The 22,534-nt window shown below is 38.3% G+C and overlaps 1 protein-coding gene across 2 annotated transcripts in view; it reads left to right on the top strand.

Moving 5' to 3' along the window:
• The first annotated feature begins 223 nt into the window (after positions 1-223).
• oxnad1 (oxidoreductase NAD-binding domain containing 1) overlaps positions 224-22,534 on the top strand; it is a 32,739-nt gene continuing 10,428 nt past the window's right edge. The window contains exons 1-3 of one of the 2 annotated variants that reach the window (XM_072676472.1): positions 224-329; positions 20,677-20,816; positions 20,957-21,017. In XM_072676472.1, the coding sequence (XP_072532573.1) occupies positions 20,713-20,816; positions 20,957-21,017 (165 nt within the window). In that variant the 5' untranslated portion in view covers positions 224-329; positions 20,677-20,712. Of the gene's footprint in view, positions 330-20,676; positions 20,817-20,956; positions 21,018-22,534 lie in introns of those variants that run through there. The other variant, XM_072676473.1, reaches the window with a different exon arrangement.

The raw sequence follows: 22,534 nt of genomic DNA, 5'->3' as shown, positions 1-22,534 counted from the left end.
TAGAGGTGTGTAAAAGTCCCCCTATGAATATTTAAGCGAGTAGAAGATGAACCTGATCTCCAAAGGATTGAAGATTAAACATTATTTTAATATTTTAAGCAAGGTTATTTTTTTATATTTTACAGTTAAAAAAACAACTTTTATTCTTTAATTTCATAATAAAAGTCCCAAATACTTAGTAGTACCGGATCGAGTTCCAGTTCAGTCACGTGTCCCCGCAGAGCATGACAGAGGTTAAACTGCCGGACTTGTCCCCTTACTGAGTGGAGGACTGAGAGGTGGGACACGCTGGGACACGCTGGGACACGCTGGGACACGCTGGGACACAGGTGGGGTTTTAAAGCTCTCTGTTTAAAGGTTTAAAGGAGTCGCTGGTTTACTGTTAAACAGCCAGGCTAAGCTAACTAGCCAAGCAGCACCGCGGCTGTGTTCCCGTTCGCGTATCTGCAGTGCACTCGTCCTGTACACTCGTCGACTAGAACACAGTTTACACGTAAACCTTAACGTTTGTGAAGTCATCGTTGTCTTTTACGCTTAGTTCACTAACTAGAACTGTTTACTGTTCACTCGCCTCGAGCGTATGTTGAGTTGACAGTTAGCTAGCTAGCTAGCATTAGCTAATGAGCAAGTGAAGTGAGCTAAACAGTGTAAACACTGTGTAGAAGACAGGCTGCCTCGGTTTAGACAAGTCTGAGCTGTAAGTAGACACTTAATACAGACAAGTGTGCTTGAACTTTACTTCTGGATTCGCGAAGTAACCTAATTCTACTCTGAAAAGTGGTTTAGGGGTTTGGGACACTCCCGTGATGATGCGCACTAGGTAGGGCTGGAGAGCGCAGATTGGAGCGCGCCCCAGAGAGGCTAGCAGGAGCAGAGCGCTACAGAGCTCAGCCCAGCACAGCGCCTTTATCTACACCTCACCCAGATGTTCAGGAACATCTGGCACAGCTGCTTTTGGTCTGGTTAGTGAACAGCTGTTTGTTTATTTAACGGTGAGGAGAATTCTGGGGGATTCATTTTCACATATTTGGCAACCAAGATACACACCTACAACTAAATACACACACACACACACACACACACACACACACACATATATATATATATAAACAATAATAATAAAATAAATAAATGATACTAATAATAAATATTAATACATAACAAATAAAGAAATGAAGAGTATGTATTTATATTTAATCAGAAAATGTAAAAAAGTTTTATTAAAAAAAAGAAAATGTATTAACACTGACTGCTGTGATAAACATGGTATGAAAACTGATATAAAATAAAAAATTAAATAAAATAAATTATTTAAAAACAAACAAACAAAAAAAATATATATTTTACAGACCTGCATGACATCTGTACTGGTTTAGCTGGTTTATGATGGTTTATGATGGTTTATGCTGGTTTATGCTGGTTTAGCTGGTTTATGCTGGTTTATGCTGGTTTATGATGGTTTAGCTGGTTTATGCTGGTTTAGCTGGTTTATGCTGGTTTATGATGGTTTAGCTGGTTTATGATGGTTTAGTTGGTTTATGCTGGTTTATGCTGGTTTAGCTGGTTTATGCTGGTTTATGATGGTTTAGCTGGTTTATGATGGTTTGTGCTGGTTTAGCTGGTTTATGATGGTTTAGCTGGTTTATGATGGTTTAGCTGGTTAATGATGGTTTGTGCTGGTTTATGATGGTTTATGATGGTTTAGCTGGTTTATGCTGGTTTATGCTGGTTTATGATGGTTTATGCTGGTTTATGATGGTTTAGCTGGTTTATGATGGTTTATGCTGGTTTATGCTGGTTTATGATGGTTTAGCTGGTTTATGATGGTTTAGCTGGTTTATGCTGGTTTATGCTGGTTTAGCTGGTTTATGATGGTTTAGCTGGTTTGTGCTGGTTTAGTTGGCTTATGCTGGTTTATGCTGGTTTAGTTGGTTTATGATGGTTTGTGCTGGTTTATGCTGGTTTAGCTGGTTTATGATGGTTTGTGCTGGTTTATGCTGGTTTATGATGGTTTATGCTGGTTTAGTTGGTTTATGCTGGTTTATGCTGATTTATGATGGTTTATGCTGGTTTAGCTGGTTTATGATGGTTTAGCTGGTTTATGCTGGTTTATGCTGGTTTAGCTGGTTTGTGCTGGTTTAGTTGGTTTATGCTGGTTTAGCTGGTTTATGCTGGTTTAGTTGGTTTATGCTGGTTTATGATGGTTTATGCTGGTTTATGCTGGTTTAGCTGGTTTATGATGGTTTAGCTGGTTTATGCTGGTTTATGCTGGTTTAGCTGGTTTGTGCTGGTTTAGTTGGTTTATGCTGGTTTAGTTGGTTTATGATGGTTTAGTTGGTTTATGCTGGTTTATGCTGGTTTATGCTGGTTTAGTTGGTTTATGCTGGTTTAGTTGGTTTATGCTGGTTTAGTTGGTTTATGCTGGTTTAGCTGGTTTATGATGGTTTAGCTGGTTTATGCTGGTTTATGCTGGTTTAGCTGGTTTGTGCTGGTTTAGTTGGTTTATGCTGGTTTAGTTGGTTTATGATGGTTTAGTTGGTTTATGCTGGTTTATGCTGGTTTATGCTGGTTTAGTTGGTTTATGCTGGTTTAGTTGGTTTATGATGGTTTGTGCTGGTTTATGCTGGTTTAGCTGGTTTATGATGGTTTGTGCTGGTTTATGCTGGTTTATGATGGTTTATGCTGGTTTAGTTGGTTTATGCTGGTTTATGCTGATTTATGATGGTTTATGCTGGTTTAGCTGGTTTATGATGGTTTAGCTGGTTTATGCTGGTTTATGCTGGTTTAGCTGGTTTGTGCTGGTTTAGTTGGTTTATGATGGTTTAGCTGGTTTATGATGGTTTAGCTGGTTTAGCTGGTTTATGATGGTTTAGCTGGTTTGTGCTGGTTTAGTTGGTTTATGATGGTTTAGCTGGTTTATGATGGTTTAGCTGGTTTATGCTGGTTTATGATGGTTTGTGCTGGTTTATGCTGGTTTAGTTGGTTTGTGATGGTTTATGCTGGTTTATGCTGGTTTATGATGGTTTAGCTGGTTTAGTTGGTTTATGCTGGTTTAGCTGGTTTAGTTGGTTTATGCTGGTTTAGCTGGTTTATGCTGGTTTATGATAGTTTAGCTGGTTTGTGCTGGTTTAGTTGGTTTATGCTGGTTTATGATGGTTTATGCTGGTTTAGTTGGTTTATGATGGTTTATGCTGGTTTATGCTGGTTTAGTTGGTTTATGATGGTTTGTGCTGGTTTATGATGGTTTATGATGGTTTATGCTGGTTTATGCTGGTTTATGCTGATTTATGATGGTTTATGATGGTTTAGCTGGTTTATACTGGTTTATGCTGGTTTAGCTGGTTTAGTTGGTTTATGATGGTTTAGTTGGTTTATGCTGGTTTAGCTGGTTTATGCTGGTTTATGATGGTTTAGCTGGTTTATGATGGTTTAGCTGGTTTGTGCTGGTTTAGTTGGTTTATGATGGTTTAGTTGGTTTGTGCTGGTTTAGCTGGTTTATGCTGGTTTAGCTGGTTTAGTTGGTTTATGCTGGTTTGTGCTGGTTTACTTGGTTTATGCTGGTTTAGCTGGTTTGTGCTGGTTTAGCTGGTTTGTGCTGGTTTAGTTGGTTTATGATGGTTTAGCTGGTTTGTGCTGGTTTAGTTGGTTTATGATGGTTTAGCTGGTTTGTGCTGGTTTAGCTGGTTTATGCTGGTTTAGCTGGTTTATGCTGGTTTATGCTGGTTTATGCTGGTTTGTGATGGTTTATGCTGGTTTATGCTGGTTTATGATGGTTTAGTTGGTTTATGATGGTTTATGCTGGTTTATGCTGGTTTATGCTGGTTTAGCTGGTTTATGATGGTTTAGCTGGTTTAGCTGGTTTATGCTGGTTTAGCTGGTTTATGATGGTTTAGCTGGTTTATGCTGGTTTATGATGGTTTGTGCTGGTTTATGATGGTTTAGCTGGTTTAGTTGGTTTATGCTGGTTTATGCTGGTTTAGCTGGTTTGTGCTGGTTTAATTGGTTTATGCTGGTTTATGATGGTTTATGCTGGTTTAGTTGGTTTATGATGGTTTAGTTGGTTTATGATGGTTTAGCTGGTTTGTGCTGGTTTAGTTGGTTTATGCTGGTTTATGATGGTTTATGCTGGTTTAGTTGGTTTATGCTGGTTTATGATGGTTTATGCTGGTTTAGTTGGTTTATGATGGTTTAGTTGGTTTATGCTGATTTATGCTGGTTTATGCTGGTTTATTATGGTTTAGCTGGTTTAGTTGGTTTATGATGGTTTAGTTGGTTTAGTTGGTTTATGCTGATTTATGCTGATTTATGCTGGTTTATGCTGGTTTATAATGGTTTATGCTGATTTATGCTGATTTATGCTGGTTTATGATGGTTTAGCTGGTTTAGTTGGTTTATGATGGTTTAGCTGGTTTAGTTGGTTTATGCTGATTTATGCTGGTTTATGCTGGTTTATGATGGTTTAGCTGGTTTAGTTGGTTTATGATGGTTTAGCTGGTTTAGTTGGTTTATGATGGTTTAGCTGGTTTAGTTGGTTTATGCTGATTTATGCTGATTTATGCTGGTTTATGATGGTTTAGCTGGTTTAGTTGGTTTATGATGGTTTAGCTGGTTTAGTTGGTTTATGATGGTTTAGCTGGTTTATGATGGTTTAGCTGGTTTATGATGGTTTAGCTGGTTTAGTTGGTTTATGCTGGTTTAGCTGGTTTGTGCTGGTTTAGTTGGTTTATGCTGGTTTATGCTGGTTTATGCTGGTTTAGTTGGTTTATGATGGTTTAGTTGGTTTATGATGGTTTAGCTGGTTTGTGCTGGTTTAGTTGGTTTATGCTGGTTTATGATGGTTTATGCTGGTTTAGTTGGTTTATGCTGGTTTATGATGGTTTATGCTGGTTTAGTTGGTTTATGATGGTTTAGTTGGTTTATGCTGATTTATGCTGATTTATGCTGGTTTATGCTGGTTTATTATGGTTTAGCTGGTTTAGTTGGTTTATGATGGTTTAGTTGGTTTAGTTGGTTTATGCTGATTTATGCTGATTTATGCTGGTTTATGCTGGTTTATAATGGTTTATGCTGATTTATGCTGATTTATGCTGGTTTATGATGGTTTAGCTGGTTTAGTTGGTTTATGATGGTTTAGCTGGTTTAGTTGGTTTATGCTGATTTATGCTGGTTTATGCTGGTTTATGATGGTTTAGCTGGTTTAGTTGGTTTATGATGGTTTAGCTGGTTTAGTTGGTTTATGATGGTTTAGCTGGTTTAGTTGGTTTATGCTGATTTATGCTGATTTATGCTGGTTTATGATGGTTTAGCTGGTTTAGTTGGTTTATGATGGTTTAGCTGGTTTAGTTGGTTTATGATGGTTTAGCTGGTTTATGATGGTTTAGCTGGTTTGTGCTGGTTTAGCTGGTTTAGCTGGTTTAGTTGGTTTAGTTGGTTTATGCTGGTTTATGCTGGTTTAGCTGGTTTATGATGGTTTAGCTGGTTTATGATGGTTTAGCTGGTTTGTGCTGGTTTAGCTGGTTTAGTTGGTTTAGTTGGTTTATGCTGGTTTATGCTGGTTTAGCTGGTTTATGATGGTTTGTGCTGGTTTAGTTGGTTTATGATGGTTTAGTTGGTTTATTGCTGGTTTAGCTGGTTTTCTTGGTTTATGCTGGTTTGTGCTGGTTCAGCTGGTTTGTGCTGGTTTAGTTGGTTTATGATGGTTTGGCTGGTTTGTGCTGGTTTAGTTAGTTTATGCTGATTTATGCTGGTTTATGCTGGTTTATGATGGTTTAGCTAGTTTAGTTGGTTTATGATGGTTTAGTTGGTTTATGATGGTTTAGCTGGTTTGTGATGGTTTATGCTGGTTTATGCTGGTTTATGATGGTTTAGTTGGTTTATGATGGTTTATGCTGGTTTATGCTGGTTTATGCTGGTTTAGCTGGTTTATGATGGTTTAGCTGGTTTAGCTGGTTTATGCTGGTTTAGCTGGTTTATGATGGTTTAGCTGGTTTATGCTGGTTTATGATGGTTTGTGCTGGTTTATGATGGTTTAGCTGGTTTAGTTGGTTTATGCTGGTTTATGCTGGTTTAGCTGGTTTGTGCTGGTTTAGTTGGTTTATGCTGGTTTATGATGGTTTATGCTGGTTTAGTTGGTTTATGATGGTTTAGTTGGTTTATGATGGTTTAGCTGGTTTGTGCTGGTTTAGTTGGTTTATGATGGTTTAGCTGGTTTATGATGGTTTAGCTGGTTTATGCTGGTTTATGATGGTTTGTGCTGGTTTATGCTGGTTTAGTTGGTTTGTGATGGTTTATGCTGGTTTATGCTGGTTTATGATGGTTTAGCTGGTTTAGTTGGTTTATGCTGGTTTAGCTGGTTTATGCTGGTTTATGATAGTTTAGCTGGTTTGTGCTGGTTTAGTTGGTTTATGCTGGTTTATGATGGTTTATGCTGGTTTAGTTGGTTTATGATGGTTTATGCTGGTTTATGCTGGTTTAGTTGGTTTATGATGGTTTGTGCTGGTTTATGCTGGTTTATGCTGGTTTATGCTGATTTATGATGGTTTATGATGGTTTAGCTGGTTTATACTGGTTTATGCTGGTTTAGCTGGTTTAGTTGGTTTATGATGGTTTAGTTGGTTTATGCTGGTTTAGCTGGTTTATGCTGGTTTATGATGGTTTAGCTGGTTTATGATGGTTTAGCTGGTTTGTGCTGGTTTAGTTGGTTTATGATGGTTTAGTTGGTTTGTGCTGGTTTAGCTGGTTTATGCTGGTTTAGCTGGTTTAGTTGGTTTATGCTGGTTTGTGCTGGTTTACTTGGTTTATGCTGGTTTAGCTGGTTTGTGCTGGTTTAGCTGGTTTGTGCTGGTTTAGTTGGTTTATGATGGTTTAGCTGGTTTGTGCTGGTTTAGTTGGTTTATGATGGTTTAGCTGGTTTGTGCTGGTTTAGCTGGTTTATGCTGGTTTATGCTGGTTTATGCTGGTTTGTGATGGTTTATGCTGGTTTATGCTGGTTTATGATGGTTTAGTTGGTTTATGATGGTTTATGCTGGTTTATGCTGGTTTATGCTGGTTTAGCTGGTTTATGATGGTTTAGCTGGTTTAGCTGGTTTATGCTGGTTTAGCTGGTTTATGATGGTTTGTGCTGGTTTATGATGGTTTAGCTGGTTTAGTTGGTTTATGCTGGTTTATGCTGGTTTAGCTGGTTTGTGCTGGTTTAGTTGGTTTATGCTGGTTTATGATGGTTTATGCTGGTTTAGTTGGTTTATGATGGTTTAGTTGGTTTATGATGGTTTAGCTGGTTTGTGCTGGTTTAGTTGGTTTATGCTGGTTTATGATGGTTTATGCTGGTTTAGTTGGTTTATGCTGGTTTATGATGGTTTATGCTGGTTTAGTTGGTTTATGATGGTTTAGTTGGTTTATGCTGATTTATGCTGGTTTATGCTGGTTTATTATGGTTTAGCTGGTTTAGTTGGTTTATGATGGTTTAGTTGGTTTAGTTGGTTTATGCTGATTTATGCTGATTTATGCTGGTTTATGCTGGTTTATAATGGTTTATGCTGATTTATGCTGATTTATGCTGGTTTATGATGGTTTAGCTGGTTTAGTTGGTTTATGATGGTTTAGCTGGTTTAGTTGGTTTATGCTGATTTATGCTGGTTTATGCTGGTTTATGATGGTTTAGCTGGTTTAGTTGGTTTATGATGGTTTAGCTGGTTTAGTTGGTTTATGATGGTTTAGCTGGTTTAGTTGGTTTATGCTGATTTATGCTGATTTATGCTGGTTTATGATGGTTTAGCTGGTTTAGTTGGTTTATGATGGTTTAGCTGGTTTAGTTGGTTTATGATGGTTTAGCTGGTTTAGTTGGTTTATGATGGTTTAGCTTTTTTATGATGGTTTAGCTGGTTTAGTTGGTTTATGCTGGTTTATGCTGGTTTAGCTGGTTTGTGCTGGTTTAGTTGGTTTATGCTGGTTTATGATGGTTTATGCTGGTTTAGTTGGTTTATGATGGTTTAGTTGGTTTATGATGGTTTAGCTGGTTTGTGCTGGTTTAGTTGGTTTATGCTGGTTTATGATGGTTTATGCTGGTTTAGTTGGTTTATGCTGGTTTATGATGGTTTATGCTGGTTTAGTTGGTTTATGATGGTTTAGTTGGTTTATGCTGATTTATGCTGATTTATGCTGGTTTATGCTGGTTTATTATGGTTTAGCTGGTTTAGTTGGTTTATGATGGTTTAGTTGGTTTATGCTGATTTATGCTGATTTATGCTGGTTTATGCTGGTTTATAATGGTTTATGCTGATTTATGCTGATTTATGCTGGTTTATGATGGTTTAGCTGGTTTAGTTGGTTTATGATGGTTTAGCTGGTTTAGTTGGTTTATGCTGATTTATGCTGGTTTATGCTGGTTTATGATGGTTTAGCTGGTTTAGTTGGTTTATGATGGTTTAGCTGGTTTAGTTGGTTTATGATGGTTTAGCTGGTTTAGTTGGTTTATGCTGATTTATGCTGATTTATGCTGGTTTATGATGGTTTAGCTGGTTTAGTTGGTTTATGATGGTTTAGCTGGTTTAGTTGGTTTATGATGGTTTAGCTGGTTTATGATGGTTTAGCTGGTTTGTGCTGGTTTATCTGGTTTAGCTGGTTTAGTTGGTTTAGTTGGTTTATGCTGGTTTATGCTGGTTTATGATGGTTTAGCTGGTTTATGATGGTTTAGCTGGTTTGTGCTGGTTTAGCTGGTTTAGTTGGTTTAGTTGGTTTATGCTGGTTTAGCTGGTTTATGATGGTTTGTGCTGGTTTAGTTGGTTTATGATGGTTTAGTTGGTTTATTGCTGGTTTAGCTGGTTTTCTTGGTTTATGCTGGTTTGTGTTTTTTCAGCTGGTTTGTGCTGGTTTAGTTGGTTTATGATGGTTTAGCTGGTTTGTGCTGGTTTAGTTAGTTTATGCTGATTTATGCTGGTTTATGCTGGTTTATGATGGTTTAGCTGGTTTAGTTGGTTTATGATGATTTAGCTGGTTTAGTTGGTTTATGATGGTTTAGCTGGTTTGTGATGGTTTATGCTGGTTTATGCTGGTTTATGATGGTTTAGTTGGTTTATGCTGGTTTATGCTGGTTTATGCTGGTTTATGCTGGTTTAGCTGGTTTATGATGGTTTAGCTGGTTTAGCTGGTTTATGCTGGTTTAGCTGGTTTATGATGGTTTAGCTGGTTTATGCTGGTTTATGATGGTTTGTGCTGGTTTATGCTGGTTTAGCTGGTTTATGATGGTTTAGCTGGTTTAGCTGGTTTAGTTGGTTTATGCTGGTTTATGCTGGTTTAGCTGGTTTGTGCTGGTTTAGTTGGTTTATGCTGGTTTATGATGGTTTATGCTGGTTTAGTTGGTTTATGATGGTTTAGTTGGTTTATGATGGTTTAGCTGGTTTGTGCTGGTTTAGTTGGTTTATGCTGGTTTATGATGGTTTATGCTGGTTTAGTTGGTTTATGCTGGTTTATGATGGTTTATGCTGGTTTAGTTGGTTTATGATGGTTTAGTTGGTTTATGCTGATTTATGCTGATTTATGCTGGTTTATGCTGGTTTATTATGGTTTAGCTGGTTTAGTTGGTTTATGCTGGTTTATGATGGTTTAGCTGGTTTATGATGGTTTAGCTGGTTTGTGCTGGTTTAGTTGGTTTATGATGGTTTAGTTGGTTTGTGCTGGTTTAGCTGGTTTATGCTGGTTTAGCTGGTTTAGTTGGTTTATGCTGGTTTGTGCTGGTTTACTTGGTTTATGCTGGTTTAGCTGGTTTGTGCTGGTTTAGCTGGTTTGTGCTGGTTTAGTTGGTTTATGATGGTTTAGCTGGTTTGTGCTGGTTTAGTTGGTTTATGATGGTTTAGCTGGTTTGTGCTGGTTTAGCTGGTTTATGCTGGTTTAGCTGGTTTATGCTGGTTTATGCTGGTTTATGATGGTTTAGTTGGTTTATGATGGTTTATGCTGGTTTATGCTGGTTAATGCTGGTTTAGCTGGTTTATGATGGTTTAGCTGGTTTAGCTGGTTTATGCTGGTTTAGCTGGTTTATGATGGTTTAGCTGGTTTATGCTGGTTTATGATGGTTTGTGCTGGTTTATGATGGTTTAGCTGGTTTAGTTGGTTTATGCTGGTTTATGCTGGTTTAGCTGGTTTGTGCTGGTTTAGTTGGTTTATGCTGGTTTATGATGGTTTATGCTGGTTTAGTTGGTTTATGATGGTTTAGTTGGTTTATGCTGGTTTATGATGGTTTATGCTGGTTTAGTTGGTTTATGCTGGTTTATGATGGTTTATGCTGGTGTAGTTGGTTTATGATGGTTTAGTTGGTTTATGCTGATTTATGCTGATTTATGCTGGTTTATGATGGTTTATTATGGTTTAGCTGGTTTAGTTGGTTTATGATGGTTTAGTTGGTTTAGTTGGTTTATGCTGATTTATGCTGATTTATGCTGGTTTATGCTGGTTTATAATGGTTTATGCTGATTTATGCTGATTTATGCTGGTTTATGATGGTTTAGCTGGTTTAGTTGGTTTATGATGGTTTAGCTGGTTTAGTTGGTTTATGCTGATTTATGCTGGTTTATGCTGGTTTATGATGGTTTAGCTGGTTTAGTTGGTTTATGATGGTTTAGCTGGTTTAGTTGGTTTATGATGGTTTAGCTGGTTTAGTTGGTTTATGCTGATTTATGCTGATTTATGCTGGTTTATGATGGTTTAGCTGGTTTAGTTGGTTTATGATGGTTTAGCTGGTTTAGTTGGTTTATGATGGTTTAGCTGGTTTATGATGGTTTAGCTGGTTTGTGCTGGTTTAGCTGGTTTAGCTGGTTTAGTTGGTTTAGTTGGTTTATGCTGGTTTATGCTGGTTTAGCTGGTTTATGATGGTTTAGCTGGTTTATGATGGTTTAGCTGGTTTGTGCTGGTTTAGCTGGTTTAGCTGGTTTAGTTGGTTTAGTTGGTTTATGCTGGTTTATGCTGGTTTAGCTGGTTTATGATGGTTTGTGCTGGTTTAGTTGGTTTATGATGGTTTAGTTGGTTTATTGCTGGTTTAGCTGGTTTTCTTGGTTTATGCTGGTTTGTGCTGGTTCAGCTGGTTTGTGCTGGTTTAGTTGGTTTATGATGGTTTAGCTGGTTTGTGCTGGTTTAGTTAGTTTATGATGGTTTAGCTGGTTTGTGCTGGTTTAGCTGGTTTATGCTGGTTTATGCTGGTTTATGCTGGTTTATGATGGTTTAGCTGGTTTGTGCTGGTTTAGCTGGTTTGTGCTGGTTTAGCTGGTTTGTGCTGGTTTATGCTGGTTTAGTTGGTTTATGCTGGTTTAGCTGGTTTAGCTGGTTTATGCTGATTTAGTTGGTTTATGCTGGTTTAGCTGGTTTAGCTGGTTTATGATGGTTTAGCTGGTTTGTGCTGGTTTAGCTGGTTTGTGCTGGTTTATGCTGGTTTAGCTGGTTTAGCTGGTTTATGATGGTTTAGCTGGTTTGTGCTGGTTTAGCTGGTTTGTGCTGGTTTATGCTGGTTTAGTTGGTTTATGATGGTTTAGCTGGTTTATGATGGTTTAGCTGGTTTATGATGGTTTATGCTGGTTTATGCTGGTTTGTGGTGGTTTAGCTGGTTTGTGCTGGTTTAGTTGGTTTATGCTGGTTTATGATGGTTTATGCTGGTTTATGCTGGTTTGTGGTGGTTTAGCTGGTTTGTGCTGGTTTGTGCTGGTTTATGCTGGTTTATTGCTGGTTTATCTGGTTTTTCTGGTTTGTGATGGTTTAGCTGGTTTGTGCTGGTTTATGCTGGTTTATTGCTGGTTTATCTGGTTTTTCTGGTTTGTGATGGTTTAGCTGGTTTGTGCTGGTTTATGCTGGTTTATTGCTGGTTTATCTGGTTTTTCTGGTTTGTGATGGTTTAGCTGGTTTGTGCTGGTTTAGCTGGTTTGTGCTGGTTTAGTTGGTTTATGCTGGTTTAGCTGGTTTATCTGGTTTTTCTGGTTTGTGATGGTTTAGCTGGTTTATGCTGGTTTAGCTGGTTTATGATGGTTTAGCTGGTTTATCTGGTTTTTCTGGTTTGTGATGGTTTAGCTGGTTTATGCTGGTTTAGCTGGTTTATGATGGTTTAGCTGGTTTATCTGGTTTATGATGGTTTAGCTGGTTTGTGCTGGTTTGGTTTAGGTGGTTTAGTTGGTTTATGATGGTTTAGCTGGTTTGTGCTGGTTTATCTGGTTTAGCTGGTTTGTGCTGGTTTATGATGGTTTAGCTGGTTTATGATGGTTTAGCTGGTTTGTGCTGGTTTATCTGGTTTAGTTGGTTTATGTTGGTTTAGCTGGTTTATGCTGGTTTAGCTGGTTTATGCTGGTTTAGCTGGTTTATGCTGGTTTGTGCTGGTTTGTGCTGGTTTAGTTGGTTTATGTTGGTTTATGCTGGTTTATGATGGTTTAGCTGGTTTAGCTGGTTTAGTTGGTTTGTGATGGTTTAGTTGGTTTATGATGGTTTAGCTGGATTAGTTGGTTTGTGCTGGTTTAGCTGGTTTGTGCTGGTTTAGTTGGTTTATGCTGGTTTAGCTGGTTTAGCTGGTTTGTGCTGGTTTATTTGGTTTATGCTGGTTTAGCTGGTTTGTGCTGGTTTGTGCTGGTTTAGTTGGTTTATGCTGGTTTAGTTGGTTTGTGCTGGTTTAGCTGGTTTGTGCTGGTTTAGTTGGTTTATGCTGGTTTAGCTGATTTAGTTGGTTTATGATGGTTTAGCTGGTTTAGCTGGTTTGTGATGGTTTAGTTGGTTTATGCTGGTTTAGCTGGTTTAGTTGGTTTATGATGGTTTAGCTGGTTTAGCTGGTTTGTGTTGGTTTATGATGGTTTAGTTGGTTTATTCTGGTTTATGACGGTTTTGCTGGTTTAGTTGGTTTGTGCTGGTTTAGTTGGTTTATGATGGTTTAGCTGGTTTAGTTGGTTTGTGATGGTTTAGTTGGTTTATTCTGGTTTATGACGGTTTTGCTGGTTTAGTTGGTTTGTGCTGGTTTAGTTGGTTTATGATGGCTTAGTTGGTTTGTGCTGGTTTAGTTGGTTTATGCTGGTTTATGATGGTTTAGTTGGTTTAGTTGGTTTGTGATGGTTTAGTTGGTTTATGCTGGTTTATGATGGTTTAGCTTGTTTAGTTGGTTTGTGCTGGTTAATGATGGTTTAGCTGGTTTAGTTGGTTTATGCTGGTTTAGCTGGTTTATGCTGGTTTAGTTGGTTTATGCTGGTTTAGCTGGTTTAGCTGGTTTATGATGGTTTAGCTGGTTTGTGCTGGTTTAGCTGGTTTGTGCTGGTTTATGCTGGTTTAGTTGGTTTATGATAGTTTAGCTGGTTTATGATGGTTTATGATGGTTTATGCTGGTTTATGATGGTTTATGCTGGTTTATGCTGGTTTGTGCTGGTTTAGCTGGTTTGTGCTGGTTTAGTTGGTTTATGCTGGTTTATGATGGTTTATGCTGGTTTGTGCTGGTTTAGTTGATTTATGATGGTTTAGCTGGTTTGTGCTGGTTTATGCTGGTTTATTGCTGGTTTATCTGGTTTTTCTGGTTTGTGATGGTTTAGCTGGTTTGTGCTGGTTTAGCTGGTTTGTGCTGGTTTAGTTGGTTTATGCTGGTTTATGCTGGTTTATGCTGGTTTAGCTGGTTTATGATGGTTTAGTTGGTTTATCTGGTTTATGATGGTTTAGCTGGTTTGTGCTGGTTTATGCTGGTTTGTGCTGGTTTAGTTGGTTTATGATGGTTTAGCTGGTTTGTGCTGGTTTATCTGGTTTAGCTGGTTTGTGCTGGTTTATGATGGTTTAGCTGGTATATGATGGTTTAGCTGGTTTGTGCTGGTTTATCTGGTTTAGTTGGTTTATGTTGGTTTAGCTGGTTTATGCTGGTTTAGCTGGTTTATGCTGGTTTAGTTGGTTTATGATGGTTTGGCTGGTTTGTGCTGGTTTGTGCTGGTTTGTGCTGGTTTAGTTGGTTTATGATGGTTTAGCTGGTTTAGCTGGTTTAGTTGTTTTGTGATGGTTTAGTTGGTTTATGATGGTTTAGCTGGATTAGTTGGTTTGTGCTGGTTTAGCTGGTTTGTGCTGGTTTAGTTGGTTTATGCTGGTTTAGCTGGTTTAGCTGGTTTGTGCTGGTTTATTTGGTTTATGCTGGTTTAGCTGGTTTGTGCTGGTTTGTGCTGGTTTAGTTGGTTTATGCTGGTTTAGTTGGTTTGTGCTGGTTTAGCTGGTTTGTGCTGGTTTAGTTGGTTTATGCTGGTTTAGCTGATTTAGTTGGTTTATGATGGTTTAGCTGGTTTAGCTGGTTTGTGATGGTTTAGTTGGTTTATGCTGGTTTATGCTGGTTTAGCTGGTTTAGTTGGTTTATGATGGTTTAGCTGGTTTAGCTGGTTTGTGTTGGTTTATGATGGTTTAGCTGGTTTAGTTGGTTTGTGATGGTTTAGTTGGTTTATTCTGGTTTATGACGGTTTTGCTGGTTTAGTTGGTTTGTGCTGGTTTAGTTGGTTTATGATGGCTTAGTTGGTTTGTGCTGGTTTAGTTGGTTTATGCTGGTTTATGATGGTTTAGCTGGTTTAGTTGGTTTGTGATGGTTTAGTTGGTTTATGCTGGTTTATGATGGTTTAGTTGGTTTGTGCTGGTTTATGATGGTTTAGCTGGTTTAGTTGGTTTATGCTGGTTTAGTTGGTTTATGCTGGTTTATGATGGTTTATGCTGGTTTAGTTGGTTTATTCTGGTTTATGATGGTTTAGCTGGTTTAGTTGGTTTGTGATGGTTTAGTTGGTTTGTGATGGTTTAGTTGGTTTGTGATGGTTTAGTTGGTTTATGATGGTTTAGTTGGTTTGTGCTGGTTTTTGATGGTTTATGCTGGTTTATGCTGGTTTATGCTGGTTTATTGCTGGTTTATGCTGGTTTATGATGGTTTATGATGGTTTAGTTGGTTTATGCTGGTTTAGTTGGTTTAATGATGGTTTAGCTGGTTTATGCTGGTTTAGCTGGTTTATGATGGTTTAGTTGGTTTATGCTGGTTTATGATGGTTTATTGCTGGTTTATGCTGGTTTATGCTGGTTTATGCTGATTTATGATGGTTTAGCTGGTTTATGATGGTTTAGCTGGTTTATGATGGTTTATTGCTGGTTTATGATGGTTTATTGCTGGTTTATGCTGGTTTAGCTGGTTTATGATGGTTTAGTTGGTTTATGCTGGTTTATGATGGTTTATTGCTGGTTTATGATGGTTTATTGCTGGTTTATGCTGGTTTATGCTGGTTTATGATGGTTTATGCTGGTTTATGCTGATTTATGATGGTTTATTGCTGGTTTATGCTGGTTTAGCTGGTTTATGATGGTTTAGCTGGTTTATGATGGTTTATTGCTGGTTTAGCTGGTTTATGATGGTTTATTGCTGGTTTATGATGGTTTATTGCTGGTTTAGCTGGTTTAGTTGGTTTATGCTGGTTTATGATGGTTTAGCTGGTTTATGCTGGTTTATGATGGTTTATTGCTGGTTTAGTTGGTTTATGATGGTTTATGATGGTTTAGCTGGTTTTTGATGGTTTAGTTGGTTTGTGCTGGTTTATTTGGTTTATGCTGGTTTATGCTGGTTTAGCTGGTTTATGATGGTTTAGCTGGTTTAGCTGGTTTGTGCTGGTTTATCTGGTTTAGCTGGTTTGTGCTGGTTTATGATGGTTTAGCTGGTTTATGATGGTTTAGCTGGTTTGTGCTGGTTTATCTGGTTTAGCTGGTTTGTGCTGGTTTATGATGGTTTAGCTGGTTTATGATGGTTTAGCTGGTTTATGCTGGTTTATCTGGTTTAGTTGGTTTATGCTGGTTTAGCTGGTTTATGCTGGTTTATGCTGGTTTAGTTGGTTTATGATGGTTTAGCTGGTTTGTGCTGGTTTTTGCTGGTTTGTGCTGGTTTAGTTGGTTTATGTTGGTTTATGCTGGTTTATGATGGTTTAGCTGGTTTAGCTGGTTTAGTTGGTTTGTGATGGTTTAGTTGGTTTATGATGGTTTAGCTGGATTAGTTGGTTTGTGCTGGTTTAGCTGGTTTGTGCTGGTTTAGTTGGTTTATGCTGGTTTAGCTGGTTTAGCTGGTTTGTGCTGGTTTATTTGGTTTATGCTGGTTTAGCTGGTTTGTGCTGGTTTGTGCTGGTTTAGTTGGTTTATGCTGGTTTAGTTGGTTTGTGCTGGTTTAGCTGGTTTATGATGGTTTAGCTGGTTTGTGCTGGTTTAGTTGGTTTATGCTGGTTTAGCTGATTTAGTTGGTTTATGATGGTTTAGCTGGTTTAGCTGGTTTGTGATGGTTTAGTTGGTTTATGCTGGTTTATGCTGGTTTAGCTGGTTTAGTTGGTTTATGATGGTTTAGCTGGTTTAGCTGGTTTGTGTTGGTTTATGATGGTTTAGCTGGTTTAGTTGGTTTGTGGTGGTTTAGTTGGTTTATGATGGCTTAGTTGGTTTGTGCTGGTTTAGTTGGTTTGTGCTGGTTTAGTTGGTTTGTGCTGGTTTAGTTGGTTTATGCTGGTTTATGATGGTTTAGCTGGTTTAGTTGGTTTGTGCTGGTTTATGATGGTTTAGCTGGTTTAGTTGGTTTATGCTGGTTTAGTTGGTTTATTCTGGTTTATGATGGTTCAGCTGGTTTAGTTGGTTTGTGATGGTTTAGTTGGTTTATGATGGTTTAGTTGGTTTGTGCTGGTTTATGCTGGTTTATGCTGGTTTATTGCTGGTTTAGCTGGTTTAACTGGTTTATGCTGGTTTATGCTGGTTTATTGCTGGTTTATGCTGGTTTATGCTGGTTTATGATGGTTTAGTTGGTTTATGCTGGTTTAGTTGGTTTATGCTGGTTTATTGCTGGTTTATGCTGGTTTATGCTGGTTTATGATGGTTTAGCTGGTTTATGATGGTTTATTGCTGGTTTAGCTGGTTTATGATGGTTTAGCTGGTTTATGATGGTTTAATGCTGGTTTAGCTGGTTTAATGCTGGTTTAGCTGGTTTATGCTGGTTTAGTTGGTTTATGCTGGTTTAGTTGGTTTATGCTGGTTTATGATGGTTTATTGCTGGTTTAGTTGGTTTATGCTGGTTTATGATGGTTTATGCTGGTTTATGATGGTTTATTGCTGGTTTATGCTGGTTTAGCTGGTTTATGATGGTTTAGCTGGTTTATGATGGTTTATTGCTGGTTTCGCTGGTTTATGATGGTTTATTGCTGGTTTATGATGGTTTATTGCTGGTTTATGATGGTTTATTGCTGGTTTAGCTGGTTTAGTTGGTTTATGCTGGTTTATGATGGTTTAGCTGGTTTATGCTGGTTTATGATGGTTTATTGCTGGTTTAGTTGGTTTATGATGGTTTATGATGGTTTAGCTGGTTTTTGATGGTTTAGTTGGTTTGTGCTGGTTTATTTGGTTTATGCTGGTTTAGCTGGCTTGTGCTGGTTTGTGCTGGTTTATTTGGTTTATGCTGGTTTAGCTGGTTTGTGCTGGTTTGTGCTGGTTTGTGCTGGTTTAGTTGGTTTGTGCTGGTTTAGCTGGTTGTGCTGGTTTAGCTGGTTTATGATGGTTTAGCTGGTTTGTGCTGGTTTAGTTGGTTTATGCTGGTTTAGCTGATTTAGTTGGTTTATGATGGTTTAGCTGGTTTGTGATGGTTTAGTTGGTTTATGCTGGTTTATGCTGGTTTAGCTGGTTTAGTTGGTTTATGATGGTTTAGCTGGTTTAGCTGGTTTGTGTTGGTTTATGATGGTTTAGCTGGTTTAGTTGGTTTGTGATGGTTTAGTTGGTTTATGATGGCTTAGTTGGTTTGTGCTGGTTTAGTTGGTTTGTGCTGGTTTAGTTGTTTTGTGCTGGTTTAGTTGGTTTATGCTGGTTTATGATGGTTTAGCTGGTTTAGTTGGTTTGTGATGGTTTAGTTGGTTTATGCTGGTTTATGATGGTTTAGCTGGTTTAGTTGGTTTGTGCTGGTTTAGTTGGTTTGTGCTGGTTTATGATGGTTTAGCTGGTTTAGTTGGTTTATGCTGGTTTAGTTGGTTTATGCTGGTTTAGTTGGTTTATGCTGGTTCATGATGGTTTGTGATGGTTTAGTTGGTTTGTGATGGTTTAGTTGGTTTGTGATGGTTTAGCTGGTTTATGCTGGTTTAGTTGGTTTGTGCTGGTTTAGTTGGTTTGTGCTGGTTTAGGTGGTTTATGATGGTTTATGCTGGTTTAGTTGGTTTATGATGGTTTAGCTGGTTTAGCTGGTTTAGTTGGTTTATTGCTGGTTTAGCTTGTTAATGATGGTTTAGCTGGTTTAGTTGGTTTAGCTTATTTAGTTGGTTTATGACGGTTTAGCTGGTTTAGTTGGTTTGTGATGGTTTAGTTGGTTTATGATGGCTTAGTTGGTTTGTGCTGGTTTAGTTGGTTTGTGCTGGTTTAGTTGTTTTGTGCTGGTTTAGTTGGTTTATGCTGGTTTATGATGGTTTAGCTGGTTTAGTTGGTTTGTGATGGTTTAGTTGGTTTATGCTGGTTTATGATGGTTTAGCTGGTTTAGTTGGTTTGTGCTGGTTTAGTTGGTTTGTGCTGGTTTATGATGGTTTAGTTGGTTTAGTTGGTTTATGCTGGTTTAGTTGGTTTATGCTGGTTTATGATGGTTTGTGATGGTTTAGTTGGTTTGTGATGGTTTAGTTGGTTTGTGATGGTTTAGCTGGTTTATGCTGGTTTAGTTGGTTTGTGCTGGTTTAGTTGGTTTGTGCTGGTTTAGGTGGTTTATGATGGTTTATGCTGGTTTAGTTGGTTTATGATGGTTTAGCTGGTTTAGCTGGTTTAGTTGGTTTATTGCTGGTTTAGCTTGTTTATGATGGTTTAGCTGGTTTATGATGGTTTATTGCTGGTTTAGTTGGTTTATGATGGTTTAGCTGGTTTAGTTGGTTTATGAATGTTTATGATGGTTTAGTTGGTTTAGTTGGTTTATGATGGTTTAGTTGGTTTATGATGGTTTATGCTGGTTTATGCTGGTTTATTATGGTTTAGTTGGTTTATGCTGGTTTAGTTGGTTTATGATGGTTTTTGCTGGTTTAGCTGGTTTATGCTGGTTTATGCTGGTTTTTGATGGTTTATGCTGGTTTATGCTGGTTTATGCTGGTTTATTGCTGGTTTAGCTGGTTTATGCTGGTTTATTGCTGGTTTATTGCTGGTTTATGATGGTTTATGATGGTTTATGATGGTTTATGCTGGTTTATGCTGGTTTAGTTGGTTTATGCTGGTTTATTGCTGGTTTAGCTGGTTTATGCTGGTTTATGATGGTTTAGCTGGTTTATGATGGTTTATTGCTGGTTTAGCTGGTTTATGCTGGTTTAGCTGGTTTATGATGGTTTAATGCTGGTTTAGCTGGTTTATGCTGGTTTAGCTGGTTTATGCTGGTTTATGATGGTTTAGCTGGTTTATGATGGTTTATTGCTTGTTTAGCTGGTTTATGCTGGTTTAGCTGGTTTATGATGGTTTAGCTGGTTTATGATGGTTTAATGCTGGTTTAGCTGGTTTATGCTGGTTTAGCTGGTTTATGATGGTTTAGTTGGTTTATGCTGGTTTAGTTGGTTTATGCTGGTTTATGATGGTTTATTGCTGGTTTAGCTGGTTTATGATGGTTTATTGCTGGTTTATGCTGGTTTAGCTGGTTTATGATGGTTTATTGCTGGTTTAGCTGGTTTATGCTGGTTTAGCTGGTTTATGATGGTTTAGCTGGTTTAGTTGGTTTATGCTGGTTTATGATGGTTTAGCTGGTTTATGCTGGTTTATGCTGGTTTAGCTGGTTTATGCTGGTTTAGCTGGTTTATGATGGTTTAGTTGGTTTATGCTGGTTTAGTTGGTTTATGCTGGTTTATGATGGTTTATGCTGGTTTATGATGGTTTAGCTGGTTTATGATGGTTTATTGCTGGTTTATGCTGGTTTAGCTGGTTTATGCTGGTTTAGTTGGTTTATGATGGTTTATTGCTGGTTTAGCTGGTTTATGCTGGTTTAGCTGGTTTATGATGGTTTATTGCTGGTTTAGCTGGTTTATGCTGGTTTATGCTGGTTTATGATGGTTTATTGCTGGTTTAGTTGGTTTATGATGGTTTATGATGGTTTATGCTGGTTTATGCTGGTTTATGCTGGTTTATGATGGTTTATGATGGTTTAGTTGGTTTATGATGGTTTATGCTGGTTTAGCTGGTTTATGCTGGTTTAGTTGGTTTATGATGGTTTATTGCTGGTTTATGCTGTCAGTGCAAAGTCACCTATATCACAGGTGCAGTGTGGCCCTCGGTGGCCCTCGGTGGCCCTCAGTGGCCGCCAGTTAACTTTGTTTATTTGTTTTTCTGATTTATTTAGTATTCTAATTTATTGCAATTTACTAAAGGTTTAAATCACTCCAATTAAAACTTCTCTGGCAACCATTGCTCTTATCTGAACATTAGTGAGCATCTAAAAATAGATGTATTTATTTATTTATTTATTTATTTATTTATTTGTTGTAAACCCCCCAAATCCTCAGATTTACGCCGTGCCCCCCTGTGATCGTTCCTCGCAGCAGTACAGTGCACTGGGTTTGTTCTCTGGGCTGGTGACCAGTACTCCTCTCCCTGTTAGTTACTGAATAACCGGACAGTAAAGCCGAGCTGCCGCAGAGCCGCCCAGGCGGTCGAGACAAAGTCCGGGGTGGATCATTACTTTCTGGACCTGAATCCTCTACCTATGCTTGACAGAACCCGCTCTGAGTACAGACCTCAGCTCTCCCTGCCATGAACGTCCCGTGGTTTATAAAAAACGCGGCTAGAAGCATCGCCGGGTGTGTGGGGTCAGCAGTGTCCAGATCAGGCCTGCTGTGTTCATCCGGGACTCTGCGGTGAGTAAACAGTCAGTAAAGTCAGTTAACAGGTGGTCTGACGTGTGTGTGTATGTGTGTGTGTATGTGTGTGTGTATGTGTGTGTATGTGTGTGTGTGTTTGTGTTATTTCTCTAACTTGCCTGTTTTTACTACACTAGGAAAATGTCATCAAGACAGACGGACCACCTTGAACGGACGGCTAGTGTTTACAGGCAAGAGGTGAGTCACTGTGTCACTGTGATACACTTGATTATTATTATTATTATTATTTCTATTTTATTTTTAATAGCACTTATAACTATTTATTTTTAGAATTGACTAATTACAATATTTATTTTGTTATTTATAATTACACTATATTTATAAATACTTTAAACAAGAACAATGTGTGTAAAGTAAAAAGAATAGAATAGATATAAAATATGTAAATGTTTTATAAAACTATACAATAGAATAATAATAGAATATAATGAAAGAGCAACAAAGTTGAATTTTATTAACAGTAGTAATAATATTAACATTAATAAGTGTTATTACTATGATAATTACCTTATAACTATTGATTCATGTATAATTATTTATTTATTTAGCATCTAAAAAAACATTCCTGACGTGCTACAGCAGGAAACAGACATTTAATAATAATAATAATAATAATAATAATAATAATAATAATGATGATGATAAACGTGTGAAGATCACTGAGGGCCCTCGAGTCTCAGTTCCAGAGATGGTCACAGGGGGCAGTGATGGGAAATCTCAGGCCGGTCAGAGGGGCGGGTTTGTGAACGGTGACAGTTCAGCTGTTCTTCAGGAGGAATCTGCTGTGATTAGATAGAGATCTGATCAAATCTGATCTTTAAGACTCCTCACTGTTCCTGCACAGCTGCCTCTGCCTCTGCCTCGGCCTCGGCCTCTCTCAGATACCTTGTGGCTCAGATCCAGGCAGGTCTGTAAAACAGTGTATTTGGGTGAGGGGTCACACACACATCATGTGTAGGTGTGATGTCATTTGACTCGTGTCCCAATCTTACATGACTGAACTTTCACTTCATTAAAGGCAGGTGAAACGCTCAGGAACGGCCCTGCATTAATAACAGTCTCATAATAAACCTGGTTTAAAACAACAGACAGACTGCAGTAGACAAAAGTATTTGGACACCTGCTCATTCAGTGTTTCTTCTGAAATCAAGGCTTTTATAAAGAGCTGATCCTGCTTTTGTTGGAGTGACTGTCTCTACTGTCCAGAGAAGAAGACTTTCTACTATATTTTGGAGGAACAAAAATCTGTGAGGATTTGATTGCATTCAGCGACAAGAGCGTTAGTGAGGTCAGGATGTTGGATGAAGAGGAGGATCACCACCCCACCTCATCATCCCAAACTCCCCAACTCCTCATCCCAAAAGTACTGGATGGATGCACACACAGTTCCTCCGCTGCTCCACAGCTCCTCAATGCTGGGGGGGCTTTATACCCCTCTAGCCCACGCCTGGCATTATTAGGCAGCATGGTGATGTTTATTGATCTGCTCCAGAGAGTCCTATTCTATTGGCTGTACTTCTTCCCTACAGGGACTAGACAAGCTGTGTGTGTGTGTGTGTGTGTGTGTGTGTGTGTGTGTGTGTGTGGTTGCAGCTTAAAGTAGCTGAATACATTTATTTATTTATTAAAAGGGGTGTCCACAAACATACTAACGGGAGGTGATCAGGCGTTGCTATGCCAACATATGATACATA

This window comes from Salminus brasiliensis, chromosome 3 (assembly GCF_030463535.1).
Source record: "Salminus brasiliensis chromosome 3, fSalBra1.hap2, whole genome shotgun sequence".
Taxonomy (NCBI): domain Eukaryota; kingdom Metazoa; phylum Chordata; class Actinopteri; order Characiformes; family Bryconidae; genus Salminus; species Salminus brasiliensis.
Note: the sequence above shows the minus strand (reverse complement) of the source record. Positions and strands in the feature narration are given on the sequence as shown.